This window comes from Coloeus monedula (genome assembly GCF_965178545.1).
Source record: "Coloeus monedula genome assembly, chromosome: 3".
NCBI lineage: Eukaryota > Metazoa > Chordata > Aves > Passeriformes > Corvidae > Coloeus > Coloeus monedula.
Window position 1 is genome coordinate 113,629,790 of NC_138783.1, and position 23,374 is coordinate 113,653,163.

General features: G+C 37.5%; 1 protein-coding gene across 9 annotated transcripts in view; it reads left to right on the plus strand.

Annotated features, from left to right (window-relative positions):
• KDM6A (lysine demethylase 6A) overlaps window positions 1–23,374 on the plus strand; it is a 151,722-nt gene that overhangs the window by 118,323 nt on the left and 10,025 nt on the right. For all 9 annotated transcript variants that reach the window (XM_082278261.1, XM_082278262.1, XM_082278264.1 and 6 more), the window contains 9 exons: window positions 11,914–12,043; window positions 13,523–13,628; window positions 14,347–14,552; window positions 17,000–17,064; window positions 17,166–17,240; window positions 18,575–18,723; window positions 19,704–19,818; window positions 21,411–21,598; window positions 22,757–22,898. In XM_082278261.1, coding sequence (XP_082134387.1) covers window positions 11,914–12,043; window positions 13,523–13,628; window positions 14,347–14,552; window positions 17,000–17,064; window positions 17,166–17,240; window positions 18,575–18,723; window positions 19,704–19,818; window positions 21,411–21,598; window positions 22,757–22,898 — 1,176 coding nt within the window. The remainder of the gene's footprint in view (window positions 1–11,913; window positions 12,044–13,522; window positions 13,629–14,346; window positions 14,553–16,999; window positions 17,065–17,165; window positions 17,241–18,574; window positions 18,724–19,703; window positions 19,819–21,410; window positions 21,599–22,756; window positions 22,899–23,374) is intronic.

The window sequence follows — 23,374 nt, forward strand, 5'->3', positions numbered from 1 at the left end:
AGAAATGCAGCAGATTCAGCCCCCTCTGCAGTAGTCAGTGGCCTGTGGCAGAGGAGGGTGGTTGAACCCAGAGCACTAATAACTTAAACTGCTGCAGCTAAATCTGTCAGTGTTCATCTCTGGTGCACATGCTAGCAGGGAGCCTGTCATTAGGCTTTGCAAATTCAAAGGTAGTCATTAGCTTTGCAAATTCACATTTAGTGCTTGCTGCTCACAGCCTTCTCGATGTAAAATATCTCAAAAGTCCTCAGATTTTCTTGGTAGTCTTTGGAGAGATTTCACTGCTTTCTTAAATTTTTTTCCAATTCTAGGCAGTCTGGAAATTGAAATGACCATTTAGAGCACTATAATTTCTGTAGGCATGCTTTACAGTTGTCACTGTGTGTGAAGATGTTACCTAAGATGCCTTTAAAGTTCACAGAAGTCTCTTTAATCATAAGCATATGGTTATTGAATGTTTTGGGTTATTCTCTGCTGTTTTCCATACTGAACTGTGTTTGCAGTTCTTTTAGTTGAAATGTTACCTGTTTTTTTCTCTGTTCTAATTCTTGTTGGAATTTTTATCACCTCAATATACTCCAAAACATTTTATTTAGGATATGTATTTGCTGTGTTTTATATAGCAAATGTGGTGGTTTTGAGCATTACTCTTTTTGATATTAAAAAAATAGTATAAAAGCATGTTTATATTATTCTACAAAAAAACCTGCACTTGTTACTGTGATGGAGAGCTCGTGGTTCCTAATGTTGTGGGATTTGATGACTAATACTGATCCATGATATAGCAGTCTGTCACTCTCTGTTACCAAGATAAATTTTGTAGAAGAGAGAAAAAAAAACCTTTAGGGAGCTTATTTTGTCATCTTTCAAGTATTAAGTCTTATTGTAATGTTCATTTCAAAGTGACATTTCTACACATATTACATTCATAAAAATTAACAGCTTAACAGCTTTCTTTTTTTAATTGCAACCATGTATGTGTTCTTTCTAGTAAAAGTATGAAAATAGCTTCAGTGTGAGGTGTTAGGATGAGTGCATTGCAGATAGGCATAATATAAACTCTTAGAAAGTGGTAAGTTTTTTGTAGAAGTTTAACTGATCTGTCTCCGAGATTGGCATGTAGCTTTCTTGAGAGAGTAATGGGAAGTGCTTCACTCCAGTGAAATGTTGCATTTTGATATGTTTAGTGTGCTGTGGTAGCAGAGATCTGCAGTTTGTGTTTGGTAGCAAAACATTTATCATTTTAGCTACAGAAGTCTAAGCCAGCAAATCCTTGCGGTTGTGCTCTTTGATGGAGGTGTAGTATTCCTAGTGATACTTAATTTCCAAGATAAAGGGAGGCTCAAAAAGGTGTTTCACTTGGCTTCTTACAGTTCGTATTTTTTCCCAGGCTCACATAATCATAATTTTTCAAGGGAGGTAAGCTAATACTTTGTCCCGTGTAGTTTGCAGACAGCTCAAAAGGTGTTAGATGTGCTTTTTTTTCTTTCTTTCATACTGAGTAGAGATTGAGAGCTCCCTCTTCAGCCTGTCTGCACCTTCATTCAGCAAGACTGAGGACTTAGAAGCTGGATAATAAGGAAAGGTGGGCAGTGGGAAAAGTGGAGGAGAGACTTGGTTTTTTTAGCAACTCTGCGGTCAAGAAATGCATCAGTCTGGACTACTTTTACGGGTTTAGAGACAGGATTTCTTCTAGGCAAACAGTGCTTTCTGGAAACTGCATATGTCTGCTAATAATAAGAGATTCTGAGAAATACAGTAACTCACCTGCGCTAGAGATGGTTACCTGTTATTTCCTACTAATAAAAATTGTAACTCTCTATATAAACACTATATAATATATTAATAGTGGGGCTTTTTTCCCCACTATTCTAATATGTCTGACAGTTTATATTCATAAAGTTGAATACAGGGATTTCCCAGCCTTTTACTGAGTAGCTGATTAGCCCTTGCTTTGTTTTAAGATGTGCAGGCATACACATGACAGCTCTGGAGCAGAATTTTGGGCAGAACATCCTTGTCAGGGGTGTTATGTGCATGACTGACATAGAGCAACATGTCTGGGAAGGAGAATTTTAGAAGATAATCTGCTGAAAGACTTGCTAATTGGCTAAAAATCCCCATTTATACATAGTAAAATGGAAGATATTTGTATGCTAGTATATCAGATACTGTGAACTTCAATACTGTATGTTGACCTTTATTTAACACAATGTAAGGTATTGCAAAAACAAAGAATTGGAAGTACTTCCCGTAGTACTGATTATATTTGGGTGTGCAGTCCCTGTAAGTGGTATCTTGTGGTTCAAATATGAATTTGTGACCAAAAGTGTTGATTTTTAGAGTTACTGTAAAAATTGCAGAAAAGCTACTCACAGTAGAAAATATTAAAATAATTGGGTTTTTTTCTTTTAAAAAAAAATAAATAACCAAGCAACAACAAAGAGACTCTAAAACACAACAGAAAAAAAGACCAGACAAGACCCCAGCGCCTGTGCTAGAATAAGCTTAATGCATGGGGAGAGGGGAGTTGTCCTGTAGAACTAGTTTTTATATATTGGAGCTACACTCTGTTGGGCCTTAAATGTATTCATGTGTGTCAGTTGTTACATACATACCCTTATTTTATTTTATTTGTTCAGAAAGACGTTCTGGCTTCATCTCCTGTGTGGATAATTATATTCTGTTATCTTCTGGCATATTCTTCTTGCTATCTGACAATAGTCACTTGATACAATCTGTTGCCCTGTTGCCTTGGTGGTATTCTCTAGGCGAAAATAGACATTTTGGCAGGTAGGAACAGGTGGCTATAACTTGGATTTTTTTATAGCTGGAGCACTAGATTAATCATTTTTATTTTCTTCCTCATTATTCTGCATTTGGCTCTGCTTACTATATGCTTACATCAAAACCAGGGTGTTTATATTCTTCGTAAGTCGCATTGAAGTCCTCAGATGTCTTTTTGTTAAATAATTTTGTTTTATTCAGATGCAAGTTTAAAAAAAGTCTTGTGTAAGAGGAGCCATTTTTTGCATGTTTCAGACCCTACAGGTTTATTTGTGCTTAGAGCACAAAAGACCTGGAATTAGTAGCAGTTTGGGATTAAGTAATGCACAAGAGTTGATTCACGAGGTAACTACAATTGACTTACTGCAGGAGAGTGAACTGCAAGATAATGAAGTTCCTCATTTCACAGGAGGGATTTTATCAGGAAGGAACGTGGTAATGCTCGACCAAAAAGTGGCCTGTTAATGTTCCAAGGGTTTTGTGCCTTTGCTTAAGAACAAAGGAGCATCAGTAATATGGAAATTTGGTGGGTTTTAAAGTGAAAGCAATTTATTAGAACAGGCATTCAGAAGGCTTGAGTTACAATAAAATAAAATTAGAATTAGTTAGACAAAAATAAATGCTGGGAGACTGTCATTTTGCTTTATGTAAACAAATGTTGTCTTAATAAAAGCTGCTCAAGTGAAGCCATTAGGTGAAAGGAGATGCTTTGTGTCATAAAATGCAAAACACATGCCAAAGAGAAAGCTCAGTTTGATTCTTCTTTTATTACGTGTGAATAGGTTGTCTGCTCTGTAGAAACAGACTTGGTAAATGCTTTGTTTTGCCAAAGACTAAAGTGAGCACTTAAGTAGGGCAAGATAATTGCGGAGGCTGAAAAGTTTCTTTATATCCATCTTCCTTGGTGCGAATGTTGAGAAAATATTTAACAGAGCCCCATTCTGTTCATGGGGTGAAATGAGGTTGTTGAGGAGGCTGAGAAGGGGTCAGACATAGTGTGCTGGCACAGCAACTGATACTTGTACAAGGAACTTCCCTTGAAGGGCCAGACAATGTCACTGAAAAGCCACAAGGAATTGAGAAATGCAGGGGCTGAGCTATTGACTCAGAGATGCAAATCTCATTAAGATGCTGTTCTGGAGAACAGTAGGGTGGCAAATGTGCTCATCTTGTTAAACTGCTGTTGGAGTATAAGGATAAAAGGGAATTGAGGTGGTGATTTTGGGAAAGGTAAGTTTCATTTGGTTATCTTCCCTACCAATAAAACTGGTTGCAACAGTAAATTTTAAGGTGGTTGTAAACCAACTAAACTATGTTTGGTAAACTGTTTACATAGTAAAGTAAATTTCTTTAAGTCTCTGAGCAAATTAACAGATAAAAGAGTGCACTATTAAATTAATTCTTTTTCCTGAGATTCCCAGAGAAAATCTCCTGTTAAGGTCATTTTGAAAAAAAGACCAACAAAAACGAAACAACAAATAACCAACGCAACCCCAAATAATTTTTGAGCATAAGTGGAAACCATGTAATTAAAAGAAGAAAATATGCTAAGAATAACTGCTCTAGGTTTGTTACTGGAAAAGCCAATTGTTAATACATGGGGGAAAAAAGAAGAGTGCTTGGTCTGGTTGTGTATCAGGTTTCCTTAAAGAGACTGTTATCAAAAGCTCTTTTCTGTGCTCTTAGAAATGTAAGTATCTTTTCCCTGTGAGCAATCTTTCTGAAAGGAGAATTAATGAAACATTATCACAAGACTTGAGATTTAACACTCGAGCTGTTTATTTCTACTGAAGTGAAACCAGCTGATTTCGCACTCAGTGTTTCAACTGGTGCATCTAATTAACATCCCTGAGTAGGGATAAAAATCCGGTATCCAGCTCAGTTAAGAGAGTCTACCAGTTGTCCTTTCTAAAACTGCTCTGTGGTCAGGTCATTGCTTTAAGCAGTGTAGAGAAGTTCCTGAGTTGATTTATTTCGTTTATCATAAGAGAAGTAAGAAATATCTTGGTTCTTATTTTTTTTCCTCATTATATATTAAAGTTTGTTCACAGTCTTGAAAGAACAGGCAAAGGTCCAAACAAAACTTAGAGTAAGGGGTCCTCAGACAGTTCTGAAGAGCCCAACTGGGTAACTGGGCAACTTCCATGTCAGCTGGGAGTTGTCATTTTTATGGTGATACATGGAAAGACTCATTTGAAAACTCCAAAAGCATTTCTGAACTTGAAAGCTTTACCAATTTGCCATAACTGGGGAAGGCAAATGAGAGGCATAGGTTTGACTGTAACGTGTATTACAAGGGGCCAATAAGGCCTTTTTATATTTCTTTTGCTTGGTGTTCAAAGAGGGAAAGTGTAGAGCAATCCATTGAGAAAAGAAAGTGACAGGAGACCAGGAGACATGAGCTGCCTCTCAAGGGGCTGGGTAAAATGATAAAAATACAGGACAGCAAACAGAGAAATTATTTCATGGAAAGGGTGATAAGGCATGGAATGGGCTGCCCAGGGAGGTGGTGGGATCACTGTTCCTGGAGATGTTCAAGGAACAACTGGAGGTGGCATGTGGTGCCATGGTCAAGTCGACAAGGTGGTGGTTGGTCCCAGATTGGACTCGATGATCCCTAACGCTGTCCACATTATTATTTGTTGTCTTCCCTGATGGGGGAGATGTTCAGAGTTTTGCCAGTAGAAAAAAGAAGGCAAGTGGGACTTCATGCTTCTCAGGCTCCAGATAGGGGTTTATTAATTCTTACCTAAGGAGTACAAGCCGCTGGCATGGCCTAGACATAGCACAGAGCAGAGAATGCAGCAAGAGGACAATTTATCAAGATTTCACAGCCTTTTTAAAGGTAAATTACCCAATGAAAACTTAAAACGAAAGATCTTTTCACTTTTTTACCAATGTCCAACAAGTTCCTAAATCACGTAGACAGGAACTGCCGAATTCTGTATCCAAGCATCCCAAACTACTTCTACTGCAGAATATGGAGTAGTAGAAGAAGAAGAAGAAGAAGAAGAAGAAGAAGGTTTGGAGAACAACAATCCTCCATTTTGATGTTTTTTGCTTTTTCTCTATTAACTATGCAAATAGACCTAAGAACTCTAAATTTTTCACCCTGTGATAATCTCACATAGTATTCTATCACCTAATTCACACCATTGTAGATTCAAATTCCTCCCAGAGGCTAGGCACATTTTCCCATGGACAAAGGCCAAAAACAGTACTGTTCAGGGGGTTAGAACCCTTCAAAACAGGCAGAGAAATATTCTCTGCATTCTGGGTTCCCACAGTCCCAGAGGTCTTTTCCAGCCTTAATGATTTGTTGGTTCTGTGAAAGTGGTCTGGGCTAAACAGTCTGGAAAAGGGTCTGATAAATGGCCAGCATTTGCACAAGTGCAGTAAATCCATGTCCTGAGGAGGAGTGGGAAGGGCAGTGCAGAGGCTGAAGTGGGCAGACTTCTCCTTGCTCTGAGGGCTCTCTTGGAATTTGGAGCAGGAGAAATTTGGTCTGTCCTTACTGAAGGTGCTGCTCCTTGAGCCTGCTCTGGGAAGTCAGTGAATCCCTAGTTTGAGAACTTCATGGTCCACAGGAAAAGAACGTAAATCTATTTGAGGGGAAGTGCTTTGTGAAGGAAGAACCTGGATTAAATTTATGTTTTCTTCTTGAAAACAATGAAAGCAATTCTTGTTTTATTGGGAATTTTATCTACAAAGAAAGGATTTTTTTGGCTTCAAGACAGAATTGCTCAGTTGCTCTAAAGGCACATTATATCCAGCAAGTGAACTTCACCACAGCAAAAGTTTTAAGCATAAAATGTGAAATACTGTGATTTCACAAGCTAAACACTGCTTGGAGTAAGAGATTTTTTTTTTTTTGTTCAAAAGGCAAATACAGAAATCTGCAGATGGGAAGCAGAATTATCTGGGAGTAAAAAAAAAAAGCATAGGAAAATATACAGTTCAGAGGGCAAGGCAAGTGTATGAAAAAGTCTGGTGCCACTTGTTGAAATGCTTTTCTTATAAGTCATTTATGTGATTCTGTTTGTCTTACAGCCTAAGAGCAAGGTGATTAGCAAATGAAATAGAGAGGAAAGATGTAAAAGTCATTAAGAAAAGGAAAAAAAACGAACATTACTTCTTACATAACATGTAATTAACCTATGAAATTCACTGCCAACCTGTACTATTGAGGTCAAAACCAGAAGAGAATTTAAAAATAATTAGAAATACATTTACATAATGAGAAAATCCACAGTTCTATTGTAGGATTTTCTGTAGGTTTCATGAAAGATCTCTGGGAGTATTGCCAGCTAGTACCTGGTTGTGAAAGGCTGGGGTAGAGAATTGCATGATAAACAGGTTGTGTAATTATCTGGCATTGCTTGCATTTAAGCATAATGTAAGCTTGACTTGACTTCTTTCTATTCCCTTTGAGAGCTCCTCTCGTCATTCCCTGGCTACAGAAGGAGCTTGGGGAGGTGAACCTCGGGGTGTTGTGTGTAACCACCTCCTTCCCAGGGTGCTGGGGATTGACAGGCGTTTTTCTGTGGTTTTGTAATAACTCACAGTAACGATTGTATCTGTTAATTGAGAAGGGTGGGTATTTCTGGGTTGAACCAGGGCTGCATCAAGTAAGTGCTGTGCAACCCAGTGCTTCAGCTGATCCCTCCTGCAGGCACGTTTTGAAAAGTCTTGTTCCTTCCTCTTTGTAGATTAATTAATTCTGATAGAATTGAGATACAGTATCAAATAAATGCACTATTCCTTGTATTCGTTTTAAATGTGATTTTTATTGGGGGAAGAGAGGGTATTAATTTTGTTCCTCAGAATAACTATAATCTCTTGAGCAGTAAAACCTTGTTAATTCTTATACGGCTAATCCTCAAATAATAATTCACTTAGACTGACTTCACAACAAAAATAACTGCTTAAGCACAAATGCTTGTAATTTACGCTGTTCCGACCTGTAAATTGTACCTAAAATACAAATGTATAGATAACTGGAAGTTGTTTAGGAACTTCTCATTATCATCAAAAAGTCATAATCTCCCAAGTAGAAACAAAAAGGGCAAGTATTTTTAAAACTATTGAAGCTAAGAGTTCTAGAAAACACAGAAATTGTGTTTGGAACAAGAAAACCTGTAGAAAAAACAAAAAAGAAGAATCAAAAAAATAATGCTTGCACAGAAGTATTAACAGGCTCAATAGAAGCAACAGTGTTCAGTAAATATTTTTGTTCTGTGCTTGGGAAAAAGCTAAAATGTTCACATCATGGGTTGTACTCTCTTTTCAAGGAGAAGGTTAAACAGCAGTTATACTTAAATTTGGCATTTTTAAGTCAGAGGCCCAGATAACATACATCCATGAACTCGGAAAGAGCGAGCCAGAGAACTGTTTATAATTCATACAGACTTTTTTTTTAATAGTTCTTGGAAAACAGGAAAAGTTCCAGAGGACTTGAGGAGCACGCTTCCTAAGAAATAGAGAGAAATAATTCTCTCAGTCTGACATAAGGCTTGAGTGAAATAATAAAAATATTGAGGTGATAAATAAATGTAAAGAATGATAATTAATTGTAATTATTCTTGGTTCTTAGAAAATAAAGTTTATCCTATTAACTTTAATATTTTTTGAGGTAGAGTTTTTATTATAAAACAGAGTTAAAATTGGTATAGCTGTGTAACACAGGCAGCTTTAAACCTTCCTGATACGTTTTCTTTTTGTCAGGTGGGATGATGCAGAGTCAATCCAGTACCTAAAAAGTGTCTGGTAACTGCCTGATAAGTTTTCTGTGGGTGACTGTTGAAACTGTGTCACACCTGGGCTTCTGGTGTTTAGGCACAGCCAGAGAGGAAGTCCTTATCTGAGACTGAGGGCTGTAAACTGTCTTTTAGAAGCTGTGGGAATGTATCCTAGAAAGCAGTAAAATAGAATTAAAAGGGGTGTTTTAATGAATGTGATGTATTCTTATTCAAGAGATCCTATGACTACATGAAATAATCCCAAGCACACAGGACAAGAGGACATAGTCTTAAAATGCACCAGGGGAGGTTTAGGTTGGAAATTAGGAGGAATTTCTTCACAGAAAGTCTGATAAGACATTGGAAGGGGCTGTCCTGAGAGGTGGTGGAGTCCCCATCCTTGGAGGTGTTTAAGGATAGACTGGGCATGGCACTCAGTGTCAGTTTTCTGGTTGACAAGGTGGTTATTGGTCATAGGTTGGACTTGATGATCCCAGAGGTCTTTTCCAACTTAATTGATTCCGTGATTTTGTGACACTGAGGCACCAGTTTCATCCATAATGGTTGATGTTCTCCTAAGCACGGCAGTTCAAGTTTGGTCCTCAGGGTGAAGCACTTCAATGAGTTATTGCTGTTTTCACCCCCAGAGGAGTTTGCCGTGGACTGAGTGCTGCAGCTGTGGCTCAGGACAGGCTGCATGTCACGGTGCACCCCTGTCCTTGCCCCTCTGAGCCTGACAGCTGCTCCTGCCTTCTCTTCCCACTCTGTGGGAATGAAGGGTGTTGTCCTTGCACAGTCCACAACAAGCCAGTTTGCTGTGGAAGTCAATTTAAGGGAATGAAGCTTGTCCTTCTCTTCATTCCTTCATCCCAGTGTTGTAGGTGATTGGTTATCCAGTTTCTTTTGGGGGTGTAAGTCAGGCTTGTTTTGTCTTGAGCAGAGCATTTGTTGCCCCATTCAGCCACTATGAAATCCTCTCAGAAAAACTGCATTCTTGAAACTGAGATCTGTGGGATTTTCAGCACAGTTGCTGTGGTCAGGAAGGGTCTTTCACTTTCCTTGCACTTCCTGTAGTTCTTTATTTCCAGAAGTGGAGAGGCTGGCAGTGGATACTCACACTGTGGTAGCAAATATTTTTAGTACTTCTGTAGTGTTTTTTATAATTTCTATTGCTCTGTTTGGCACACTAACAATTACAGAATTATTCTTTAATAGCTCTCTTGCCTTGTTATTAATAGTAAGATATTCTGATTCATAGTTAAAAAAAAAAGATGATAGGAAAAAAAATTATGATAGAGTGAAGCTGGTCTGTTAAATACAACTTTAAATATTCTGCCCATCTGTTTCCTGTGCCACTTAAATTATGAATGTTTTGCTATCTCAGCTTTGCTTTTCTTTGTCCATTTTCCTCTCTTAAATTTCCACACAGGGTTTTGGTCGCTTAATAGGAAATTATAGCATGCAACTGGTAATAGCTTCAAGTGCTGGGTTTATGAGATCTCTCTGTTCATCTGATTTTTTCCCTTGTACTGTCTGTTTCTTTCCCTTTCTCATCTCCCTTTTCAGACCTGTAGTTTAAGTGTACAGACCTCTACTCTTAAGTGTACAGAAGTTTCTCCTCCCTCCATTGTCACCCTTCCCTGAAATTCCCATGTGCTTTGGCTTTACTGAGCTTTCACTGTAATTACCTTGCTGTGACTGCAGCAGCTCAAGTCATGCTAGTTCTGAGCAATGTCCCTTTTTCTTCAAGTTCACTTTCTCTCATTTTCCTTGACTTAAAAATTTCCTGAGAACTGTTTATCAATGCAAACTGAATTTTGTCAAAATTCTCTCTTATTTTTAATACTGCACTTCCGTGTTTGTTTTATTTCTCAGTTTGGTAATGCAGAGGTTATAGTAACATCTGGTACTTCTGTTTAGAGTCTAGTTTCACTTGGCATAAATGATCTGAATCTCAGGTTCATTCAGCTGTGGTCAATAAATTTCTGTGTGGCGATGATTTTATATTGCCATATTATTTTTGGGTTCTTTTTTTGTTTGCTTTGTTGGCATTTTTTTTGTGTATGTGGGGACAATGAAGCCTTTGCAGTAACTACATCAGACATTAAGCACTGGCCAGTGATTTTTTTGCCAAGTTGGATGATGAGTAATCAAAGCTTCTGCATCACTCTTTCACTTTCTTGGAAGTGAAATTGTGGCATTGGACTCACCTAGCACAAGGAATAAGTTATTTGATACTTTGACAGGTGTGCTTTTGGGGGTGTGAGCTGTTTGCTTGTTTTTTTTGAAGTGTTTGTCATGTCAGTCTGATCTGATCTCAAGCCCCAAGTCCATCTTAGGGGTTGTGGTAGCTTGATTTGAAGCTGTGATCTCATGACCCAGTACCTGACTGTACCATGTTTCTCAGTTATAGAAACAGTCTCTGTTGCTGGGAGTTTCATCTAATGTTAAGTCAGCTGTGTTTTCTGCTGAAGACTGTTATTATCAAAAAAACCTTTTAGGAACCAGTGAATTTTGTAAAGATATATGACTAAATTGTACATTAGAAACATCCTGTTTTGTGGGATGTAACAACAGTGAATCAAGTGAGTTTGGGAGAAGGATTTAAATAGTGTTTAGTTGGAAGAATTTTGAAGAAGTTGAGTCATTTTTAACAAGACTGTAAAGGATGGTTTTGTCAGTACTTTCCCAGTGATGGTGACTGGGTATTGACTGCAGGCTAAGCTTTTCAGGTCATCCATCATAGGAGAAACTACACATATGGGGTCCTGCACACCTGGAAATCTCCAGGGAGAGGCTGCAAATACAGGCAGAGAGGCTCTCCCTGGAGTCACACACAGGGGTATTGACACTGCTACTCACTGGGGGTAGGGCCTCTCCCTTTATTGCTCCAAAAAATGGATTATGTGGCAGTGGCTCCTTCTGCTTCAAAATGTGTAAGGCAGGGAGGGGTAGGTGTGGTCCAGTTCAGTGTCTGTAGTGTAGCTGTAGTTGGTTTTCGTGACTCAGCAGGTTTTTGGCTGAGACATTGGCGTTTTCTGACTTCTGCTTTGCTACCTCAGCTCCTGTGGAATGATCATCCACCTGCTAAGGTTCTTCTCCATTTCCAGTTGAAACATTCTTTTCCTGTTAAATTTTGTCAAATGTGTCATGTTGCTTTTATTTAAAATGACTGTGGTGATGTTGCAGATTCAGCAGGCAAAGTGGGAATAAGTTTGAATAATATCAAATTATACATGGAAAATTCTTGATTAAAACACACAAGCTTTATTTGCATCTTAAATTATGGTTTTTCCTTATACAACGTTATTTTGCATAAGAGATTACACTGATATGCATTTATTTTATTTGTCAAGTATTGACAGAGACAGCTCTTGTTTCCTTTTAGGAATCTGGGTAAAAATGGCTTATCTAACAGTAGTATTCTATTGGATAAATGCCCACCTCCACGACCACCGCCTCCACCATACCCTCCCTTGCCAAAGGACAAGCTGAATCCACCTACACCTAGTATTTATGTAAGTAAATCTAGTGGCAGAAGTGCATTGCTGCCTGTCTTTTGTAATTGTTTGGATATCTGAGTTACATAATGTAATTATTTTAAAGATGCACTGTTCACCGCTGAGTTCTAATTACGGTGCTCTCCAAATTGGTATATAAGCAGGAGAAATGCTAACCTTAAAGATAATTTTGTGACATAGTTTGCCTTTGAAGGTACTTGTAAATTAAGGATGTCAGTAAACAGAAGGAAAAATACTTTAGATTTTTTTTTAATGCTCAAAATGTTGGCAGAATAGGCAAAACAGTTCATTAGATACAATGCACAATATTTCAAAAATGCACGTACAATTTTTGCAAGTGGCGGCTTATGTATAAATGAGCAAGTAATTAAACTCTCACAACAGTCTGCTTCAAAACATAGTGAAGATAAATGAACAGAAGCTGAGGTGATGTTAAGAACAAAATGTCACCAGGAAAAGCCAGGGTTTAGTTGAGTACTATTTTCTCATGCAAGCATTGAAACTTCTGTTCTGAAAATAAAGTTTCATAATAGCTTTATTGAGTTAACTTCCTTAGTAATAAAAGAATAAATTACAGGATATCCACTTCCTTAATAGCAGAAGAATAAATTACAGTATGTTCATACAGGCAGTGTGAAAAGCTCGAGTTGGCTTTGGTCACCTCAGTTCAGGGACCAGAAGAGGCTGGCACTTGGGTCTGATGGTGCCCAAGAGGCTGCCTGAGAGCTGGGTTAGGTTGGATGCAATAGTGCTTCCAGCTGTTTTCCAGGCCTTGCACCTGAACTCATATGCCTTAATAAAAGTCCATCCCAGCTTTGATGAGTCCTTGCAAAGCTGGAAAGTCACCACACTGCCCCAGACTGTGCAGATGTGCCACTGTTGGGGACTCTGTGCTGTGTTTTGTTTATTGCTGGAAATGCCTTCGGCACTCCAAAGGACTCATAGCAATTAAAAAAAAAAAATCAGAAGGGAGACTATAGCATAAAATTGAGGTTATAGGTGTAGAGAAGCATAAGAAAATCAAATCAACCTTTCTGGTTAACATGAGATATATCATGAGAGTAGTCTTTTAATTATACTGTTTCTTGTATACATTATCTGTAAAATTAGCGCTTTTTTACTTCTGAAAAGAAACTGTACTGCTCTTCAGAGAATTCTGTAGATTTAGGCAATGTACAAGGCTACTGTCAGATAAAGAAATTAAGTACAGGAAATCTGAGTTGCAAAGCTGAAGCAACCTGGGAATAATTCATGCCAAGAAACAAATTACAGTAACAAAATAATTTCAGGAGTGAGCCCAGCATTTACCATAGAAAGAATTGTATGGTGTAGCTGTTCATTCCCCACTGTGCAGGGAAATGGAAAAAAATCCTGGTTTCTATCTGCTATTTCTCTTTTGTTTTACTATTCTTTCTTATTTTACAAATAAGGAATCTAGATTGATCTGACATCTAATATTCCGTTATAATTTTGCAGTTGGAAAATAAACGAGATGCTTTCTTTCCACCTTTACATCAATTTTGTACAAATCCAAACAACCCCGTTACTGTAATACGTGGCCTTGCTGGAGCGCTTAAATTAGGTAAATTTACCCTTTTTTTTTTTTTTTTCTTTTGGAGAGAAATGTATGTTTTTTAAAGAGACATCTCTCAGTTCTGACAAGTGGATATTTTATTTCTGTAATACTGTATTACCTGTATATTCCAAGTCATTAGGGTAATTTGTCATTTCTCAGTTTGCTGTTGTTTCTAATCTTGGTCATGCCAAAAAAAAACCCCACCACAAATACAGCAGATTTTGTTGAGCACAGAGAGAAGCTGAGCTGTGGATATGGAAGTTTACAGCTAGATATTTTCCTATAAAAACTGGATGCATGTCTTTGTGTTTAGATCTAATGATCTGTAATTTGACAGTGCAACTTTTTCAAGTCTGTAGACAGATAAGCTATCACTACTGGTAGGAGACATGTTATGTGATGGAAGTACATTCTTAAAACTCAGCTCTGAAAAATGCTTTCTTGGTAATAGATTTGAACAATGTTTGCAGATCTGTTTAACTAAGACATGCAAAATGTTTCTTGTAATATAGTCCATAGCTGCCAAGTTTTTTCTAATTTTCTACTGGATGTATGGAGAAAAGTTTTTTGGGTGTCAATAATTAACATTCAGGTGGGCAGTGTTGTGAAGACTAACAGGTAAAAATGATTTTAGAGTAAACCTTTCGATACCATTCAGGCATTTTCCTGAATTCTTTTTATTCTATTGTAACCTTCATTTATTAATTTTATTGCTATTGATTAGATCTAGGACTCTTCTCTACTAAGACATTGGTAGAAGCGAATAATGAACACATAGTAGAAGTAAGGACACAACTACTGCAGCCAGCAGATGAAAACTGGGACCCCACTGGAACAAAGAAAATCTGGCGTTGTGAAAGCAGTAGATCTCATACAACAATTGCTAAATATGCACAGTACCAGGCCTCCTCATTCCAGGAGTCTTTAAGGGTAAGTTAATTGCTACTATTCGGGTTATAATTCATGGACTGCAATAATGACTCTGGAGCCAATTAATAATGGCTGTTGGAAAAAGCAGAAACTGCTAAGGAAAAAGAGACATTTTCATTAGCATGAAGAGCACAGGTAAATTTTCAAGATCTGTTTTGAATAGAGGGTAAAATAGTAAATTCTTCCTAAATGCTTAGTGTAAACTTCAGTTTAATAATGTAAAACCCACGGCTTTAAAAGTTTATAAGTTTAAGCTTTCATATTATAATGTCAAAATCACATTAAAATACTTAGAACTTGAGGCTTTTAAAAATTTGGATTGCTTCTAATTTCACACTTGTTTTGAAATCAGATTCCTTATTCTTCATACTGTCCTGAATTAATTTGGATGTGGCCTATTAGAAGTTTACACTAATAATTGTCTTTTGTTGGGTTCCAAACATAGCAGTTCATACTTAGTTTAGAAGTTTTTAGACTTACGTGACAGAGTGAAGTATTAGAAATAATATTTCTCCTTCCTGCCTTGGCAGGGGGGTTGGACTCCATGATCTCCAGAGGTCCCTTCCAACCCTAACTATTCTGTTACTCTGGGATTCTGTGAAATGTGATTTTATTAGTATTACTTTTTAATATTTTTTACTGAAGTAGTGAGCACATTCTTCAAACTGGCTATGGGCACTCCTTGGAGGCTTATGTTACTTGGTGTTGCAAAAAGATTGGGCTAAGGCAGAACTAAGACAAGAAGATACTTTTGACCAGTTGTTCTTTAGAAAATAGGAAAAATGTCAGTGTGGGGAATTGACTGTTCCAGTTTTCACTGCCTTTACACAGAAACAGGAATGATTTCAGTAAGAAAGGACAGAGAAATTCTAAGTTAAAATTTTGGGCTTTAGAGGAAGGGATTAGAAACAAAGAAATTAATTGGTAGTTAAAGAGAACAGAAGGGAATCTAGTCACAAGGCTTTGAACTGGTATAGGATGAAGAAAAAAACCAGGAATACCACTGGGAAGCACGGGGCATGGAAATCTTTTAGAACTTGGGATTTTTCTTCCTGTGCAGTGGTAATAAATTTCAGTAGGACGTTGGCTGGAGTTCTCTAGTGCCCCTGGAGCAGTGGCACCAGTGCTGTATTCTTGTATGTCATTCCAGAGGGGCTGGAGAGCATTACATCACTGGAACATAATATATATCTATATCTGTCTATATCTATATATAGATATAAATAGATACATTTAAAAATGTACATAATTGATCACATACCACTGAAAGCCTCCGCTTTGGATTTGCACCACAATGTGTCCTGCAGGGTTTTCTGATTTCTTTTTTTCCCCCCACTGTTACAAACTGGTGGTAAAAATGCAATACATAAAATAATTTTTAAGAGTGATGGTTTTCATTTTTCCCCTGGAAATTAGAAAGACACTGTACATGTGTCCTTTGCCTAACACTGCTCTGACCTGTCCTTAGGTGACTTTTCAGTGTTTAAATGAAAGCTTTATTTCTTCTTTCTATAGCCACAGTTCTCTTGGCTTGCCCTAAGCGATCTTTTTCCTTTATTCCTCTTACAGCTATTACATTGCTTTTCTAACACGTCTTGCAGCATTTGATAAATCCATCATCACTAGGTTCCTTTTTGTTTCTCTTTGTCCTTCATTCAAAGGATGAATAAGACTTTCTCAGGTACACAGGGCACTTTGAGATTTAACAACAATCCCATTCAAAGCCAGAGATCTTTGGATAGACTCCAGACAGTTCCTTCTTCCTTTTTGTCTCTTTTCTTTTTCCTTCTGTGTCCATATACTTGCCAAAATAGAAGTCTTTAGAATAGGGTTTTGAGCACAGTCTGCTAAAAAAGATAAAATTGCATCATTTAATATTGGTTGGATTTTTTCCACTAGTCATGGTCTCAGCTACTGCTAGTGCTAAAATAGCATATGACTATGAAAAATTCAAAAGATTTTATATAATCGAATTTATTAAATTAGTTTTACAAATATTAGTCATCCTAGTTTCCTGTCAGGATACCTGCTTGACTTTGAAGGGAGGTAGATGTTCTTATCTGAAAAAGTTAACAGAATTCCTTAATACTGGATTCCAGGTCACCCTCATAATGGAGCAAACCAACATACTCATTTCCAACTTGAATGCAGGCCAGCAGAAATATTTAAAGTGTAGACATTTTCTGTTGTTCTGGCCTGAGTGTCATGGAATCTGCAGCCATGAAGAATTTTCTTTTCAATGCATTTGACTAACTTTTTTTATTTTCTTCACAATGAAGAAATGTTGACACAAAGTCACAGATACAGATATTTCAAAAATTGTGTCGATATCTTGAAACAAATGTATTATATCTGTGTTACCACTTCATACCTATATATTTTATATATTCTTTTATATGTGTGTGTGTATGTATTATGTAAAAACATTTCAAAATTGCATTTTATAGGAGGAAAACGAGAAGAAGAGTCACCACAAGGACCACTCAGATAATGAATCCACATCTTCTGATAAGTAAGTGTGGTATAACTGTATTTAAATTCTGTAGTTGGTTATATGTGCAATTTTACATCATTCCCTTTTCACATGTGCCTGATACATTTTTATATTTGCAGCTCTGGGAGGAGGAGAAGAGGACCTTTTAAAACAATCAAGTTTGGGACCAACATTGACCTGTCAGATGACAAGAAGTAAGTTGATTACAGTTTCTCCTGCTCACAGTGGGACTCTACATGATGATAATCCTTCAGGAAATTCATTGTAGTATTCTCAGACATCAGTCAGTCTGTTGATAAATTCCAGTTGCACACCCCATTTCCACAATGGAGTGGTTACCTTTGGTTTTCAAACTGTTGTTACGAGTCGTCCACATGCTAAAATATCTTTTCAAACTTCTCTTTGCAGGATTTTTGTTTTTCCAGAAATGAGTTTAAACATCCATCAGAAACCATTCTTTCTAGTCCTCCTTCTCTAATCCATTGCCTTCGTTTCATTGTGAGGCTTAAAATTGTTTGCTTACTACTTTATTACTTCTGACAATACCAAGTTTTTTAGTCTTTGCATAGAAGTTCTAAGATTAAAGGTTTTTTCTTTCTTTTTTGTTTGTCTGAATTTTTGTTATTCATGTTTTTTTTCATTCATACTGTCATCTGTTTCCACCTTTTCATAACTCTTGCTTCTTTATCCAGTAACAAGGTTCAAAATACGTAGCAAAGACCAGACCAGTGCTTACCTGTGGGTGAGCCATGATACCACTCAAGAGCCTCAAAAAATAAAAATTGAGTATTATTTAAACTATATATATCCTTCTGTGAGTAGATGAAGGTAGTTTAGAAAACATTAAAAATACTCTGAAAGTGTTTTTTTATGGTCCAGCAATAATTATTTGGTTCAATCTCTAGTTAATACATGTTTCCATCAAAGATCCAGCATGTCTAGTCTGTCAGTCCCACCAGCTGCAGTAGAAAAATTCTGGTCTACTTCAGTCATTAGAGAGGAAAAGTTTATGGTGTTTGGGCAGTAAGGACCACTTAAGATGATGACATCTTCTGTGGCAGTCACTAGAAGATCAGTGTGTACATCTGTGGATGTGATTAGAGGTTGTTACAGAATTTTAGATATTGATGCCATTTTTCTAGAAAAGAAATTCCATTTGTAGGTACAAGCTAGTTGCTAATAAACGATTCCTCTGAACAAGCCATTGGGAGAGAGACTTCAAATGAACCTAAGCATAACTAAACTGAGGCTCATAGGGAATTGGATTTTGATACTTGAAATAGTTCTTGTAGGATCCCAGAGAGATGCCAGATCTTCTGATCTGTAGTTTTCAGCTTTGGCTACAAAATTAGGTTTCCCCTCAACTAGCCTGTGAGATTTGTGATTGTATTTGGAAATATTTTAAAATTGAAAGAGTAACACAGATACCTATGAACCTATGCTAACAACTTTCTGAGAATGTTTGTTTCCCAAACTCTTCTAAGAGTTTCAGGGATTCACAGTTTGTCAATTTGCTATTTTGCTGCAGGTGGAAGTTGCAACTCCATGAACTGACAAAACTTCCTGCTTTTGTACGTGTGGTATCAGCAGGAAATCTTCTAAGCCATGTTGGTCATACCATCCTGGGCATGAACACAGTGCAGCTCTACATGAAGGTTCCAGGTAGCAGGACACCAGGTGAGTATAATCTGCATGAAACAATCAGGTTCTACTGTGGGGTGTTGGATTTAACTGCACTGCAGATTTCCTATATCTTACAGCGTGCCTAAACTTGATAAATCTACATATTCAGTATTTTTATATTTCTCACTTAACTGAACGCTGCGTGCACAAAGTGCTTATAGTGGAAATTGCTGATTCCTGCAGTGCTAGGGAATTGCCCTGCTGACCTCTTGCATGCAATACTGGATTCTTTAAGGAGATGAAGAAGGTTGGGTTTATAGATGTGGACAGTATTTGTATTTTTACATACCTTGGAAGTTTTTAGAAGCTTCCCAAGTGAGTCTGGTGCAATCATAGAAATCAGTAACTTCCACTTTCGTAGATTTTTACTGTCTGAGAACTGGACTCAACCCTCTATGATGAATCATGTTGTGTTGGGGCCCTGGACTGAGACTTGAGGAATCTGGACTAAATTTCAGGGTCTGTTTTTTTCTGAAGTACAACTTCATAAAATTCCATTAGGGATTATGGCTCAGTTTTCCTGCTGTCAAAATAAGATAAAATACTGGGCATTTCTACATGGATTTTGAAATCTCTTCCAGAAAGATTTTTGTACTCCTTGTCTGTTCAGTGCCTGAAGTCACAAAATTTTTGCGCCTGACCAGGACTGTCAGGAGATACCATGAAACCCAAAATCTGAGCTTTTGAAGTATTTATCTCTACAGGAAGGGAATTGCTGAAATATTGGTCAGATCCCCAAGATTAGTGGTTCCAACTTTCTGTTTTCCACAAATGAACAGAAGCAGAATTCTCATGTCACTGGTAGCTTAGCTGTGTGAGGCACCTAAATAGTGTATGGAAGTGTCATATAAAATATATAAAAATACTTGAACTGTGGTTTAAGTTTTTTTAGTAATTGTGGTTTTGCATTTCATGGCATTGTTTTGATAGAAAGGCCTTACGTAAAGTGTGTTTACTTTTCTCTTAAATTTCAGGTCATCAAGAAAATAACAACTTTTGCTCAGTAAATATAAATATTGGTCCAGGTGACTGTGAATGGTTTGTTGTCCCTGAAAGCTATTGGGGTGTCATGAATGACTTCTGTGAAAAGTAAGCTGAACGTGCTATTTTTGTGTTTTACCATATTTTTTGTGCCTTTCTCAGACCTGAGGGGGGAAACTACTGAGGGTGTTCTAAGGGGGCATTATTTTATGGGTTTTCCATGTAGTCAGAAAAGCCTCTTCTGAAGTAGGTCAAAATGCAAAATCTAGAGTTCATAGAAAATACCACATTTGTACAATGTACAGAAACTTGGATTGTCTATAACAAAAACAGAAAGCAGAATTCTCTTGACAGAAGCAAATACAGAGTCACTGGTATTTTGGCATGTTTTCTTGTTGTATTTAGAGGGAAAGCATAATTTGCTCAGACCCCAGGAGGCATCATGGCAGGCTTGGCTTAGATTTACGTATTTGTAACTCCCTGGAAAAGCTGAGCTGTCCTGAGCACTGGGGAACTACAGCTGTAAGATTAGGATTTCTGTTCTGTGTCTTGTGTAGAGTGGTTGCTTTAAAAACAGACAGAGCAATACTTGTTTGTACATGGACACACATGAAAAAGAGGGAGCATCATTGTATTCCCTAATCATGCCTATTTTCAGGCAGGAGACTCTGAGGTTGATTGTATGGGAGAAGGTTTTTCTTACCCAGTTGAAACTGGATTAAGCTCTTGACTTCAGAACTTTTCCAGAGCTCTGCAAATTCATCTCAGTGTCTCTGTATTTTCTGCCTGTCTACTGACAGCTGTTCTTATTTCATCCACCCTTAGAAAGATAAGCCATCTTAAAAATGTAATTTCCACTGATGGAATTGCCATATCTCTGGCACAACAGGCCTTTTTACTCACATGTCACTGCTCTTCTGAGGCTGACAGAGGAACTGAGAGCTTGGTAACCTCACAGAATATCTACAGTGCTTCTGCAGAGGCACTTAATTGTCTTTGAAAACTGCATTGCAAATAATCTTTTCTTGGTGCAGTATAAAAACAGTATAATATTGGGATAAGGATGGAAGAGGAGTGTGGATTTTGCATAACCAGAGGGGAAGAGTTCATAGTTAGGAAATCCATACGGATTATGGAGTTTTTCCATGCTGCTCAGGAGGGGTCAGCATTTCTTGGCTGAGAGCACAGACCCATGGATCACAGTTAAAATGTTGCCAAGAGGTTGCTTGTTGTATGGGCAAGCTTCACATGCATGCACAGACAGTGTGAGTACATGTTCAAAACAGAAAACATCCTTGGGAGCTGGTGTGGTCTGTGCAGCAGATCAGTGAGTGATGAAAGAACACTGCATTGGGCACCAGTGCCACACTAGAGCTGACCAAGGGTCTGTCTGCCTCAGCATCCATAAAATACTGGGAAACTTAAAGGAAAATAGAACTTAACTGGAAGCTCTAAACTGACTTCACATGGGCAGATGGATGGGTAGGTGTTCTAATGTATTGATGGATATGAAATGTGGAATTATGATCAGGAATTTTTGTACATGACACTTTCATTTTGGCTGCTCTTTGTGGGTCACTCATTAGCTGCAGAAAACATTTATGGTGATGGTCATTTTTTACAGGCAGTTGCATTGAAGTATCTGCCACTAATGTGTCCATTGGTAAATGCTGAAGACTTCATCTTTCCTCTTGTTTCAGGAACAATATGAATTTCCTAATGGGATCTTGGTGGCCAAACTTGGAAGATTTGTATGAAGCCAATGTCCCAGTTTATAGATTTATTCAAAGACCAGGGGATTTGGTGTGGATAAATGCTGGCACTGTTCACTGGGTTCAGGCTATTGGTTGGTGCAACAACATCGCATGGAACGTTGGCCCTCTCACAGGTATGTGTGAGCAATGCCTGTGCTGAGCTGTGTGTAGGTAATATTATACTGCACATGGCACTGAACCTGCCAGTTCTTACTAACTTGTTACGCTTTACTACATAAAAAACCCCAGTGGGCTGTATTTTTAAAATATGATGTGTTGAAACTTCAAATAATTCCATTGTAAGAGGAAGAGAAAGCTGCAAAAATTCAGTCTTGGCACTTTTGCTTTGAATGGGCTTGTAAAAACAAAATGTGTATATTAATTCACTGTCTTCTTAGGCCATTTCTTAACTTTTTCTCCCAAAATTTGTACTACCCAGCAAGCTTCACTATGGCTTTCATATGAATTTAAGGACTAGTCCTCTGATATTGGTGGGACAGTTTGGCGAGAGCATCGGAAAATGCAAACAGTTGCAAAATTTAGTTCATAAAGGAGTGTTAGGTTTCTCAGACCTACTGCTCTAGAAGCCTTTAGTTTTGAGCCATGGTCTTGGAGAATTTTTGTCTGTGAGTGTGGAAGGAAATTCCACAGCTAAAACAAGAGTCTCTCATGCATTTGAAGATAATGTACTTCCAAAAAAGCTTCTGTTTTCCTGAGTAGTTTAAAATGTGTCTTTATATGGTGCAATAAAGAGTGTATCTCTAGGTTTGTGTGATTGACTGATAGACCTCTCATGTTCAGTGACAGTAAATTTTATAAAACATTTTTAAAAGAAGGGTGGAGTGAGTAGGCTGCTTAATGAAAAAGTCTGACTCACTTCTTCTCTCAAGTAGAGATTATATACCATAGCAGTGTAAAATCATGATAAATTGTGAATAGAGTGAGATGCAGACATTTCAAATCTGGAATTTTTTTTTTAATCTGGAATATTTGAAAGTTTACTAATGAACCATTTTTTAAATACTGTTCCCTGTTCCACAAAGAAATGGAATACTTGTCAGTAACTTGTCTTCACAGGTATTTGTTGCTGCTCTGGTATTGTGTGTTCTTTCAGCACCATAAATACAGTTTTTTTAAAAAGACATTTTAAAGAATGGAAATGCAGTTGGAATGAATGGCTCATTGAAAATGAAGTTTAGCTCTGAAAGATATAAATTATTATTATAACAGAGGGATCTTGGTTGATAATTGTTCCTTAACCTAATTGCTTCTGTAACTCTGTGTTTGTGCAGCCTGTCAGTACAAGTTGGCAGTGGAACGGTACGAGTGGAATAAGCTGCAGAGCGTGAAGTCCATAGTACCCATGGTTCACCTTTCATGGAATATGGCTCGGAATATCAAGGTCTCAGATCCAAAGCTTTTTGAAATGATAAAGTAAGTTTTGTTTATTTGAAGATTTGCTGTGCCCTTTTTCTCTTCACACATAAACCAGTGGTTGATTTATAAATAATTCTTTGCAAGACTTTTCAGTTCCTGGGAACCAAACCAAAATTACTTTAGATTCTGGTTTTTGCACACAGCCTTTATAGGTATCCCTAACTTTATTATGTTTTATGTGATGTTAATTGTTGCATAGCTTTAGAATCATCTAAGTAACTTTTTAGTTAAATGTGCCATAAACTTAATTCAGCAATTTTAATTCAGAAAGAGTTGACTTTGATCACAGCAGCTGTTCAGAGTACCTATCATCACAAATAAGAAAATTAGGTCATCAGTCCAAATATTAGAATTGGAATATACAGTCATTTTTACAGCCTAACTTTGTAACTTAATTCTACGTTTCTAGAACTATAGTTAGTGTTCTCATGCTGTCATTTGGAGATCCAGTATAAATCTTTTAAATAAAGACA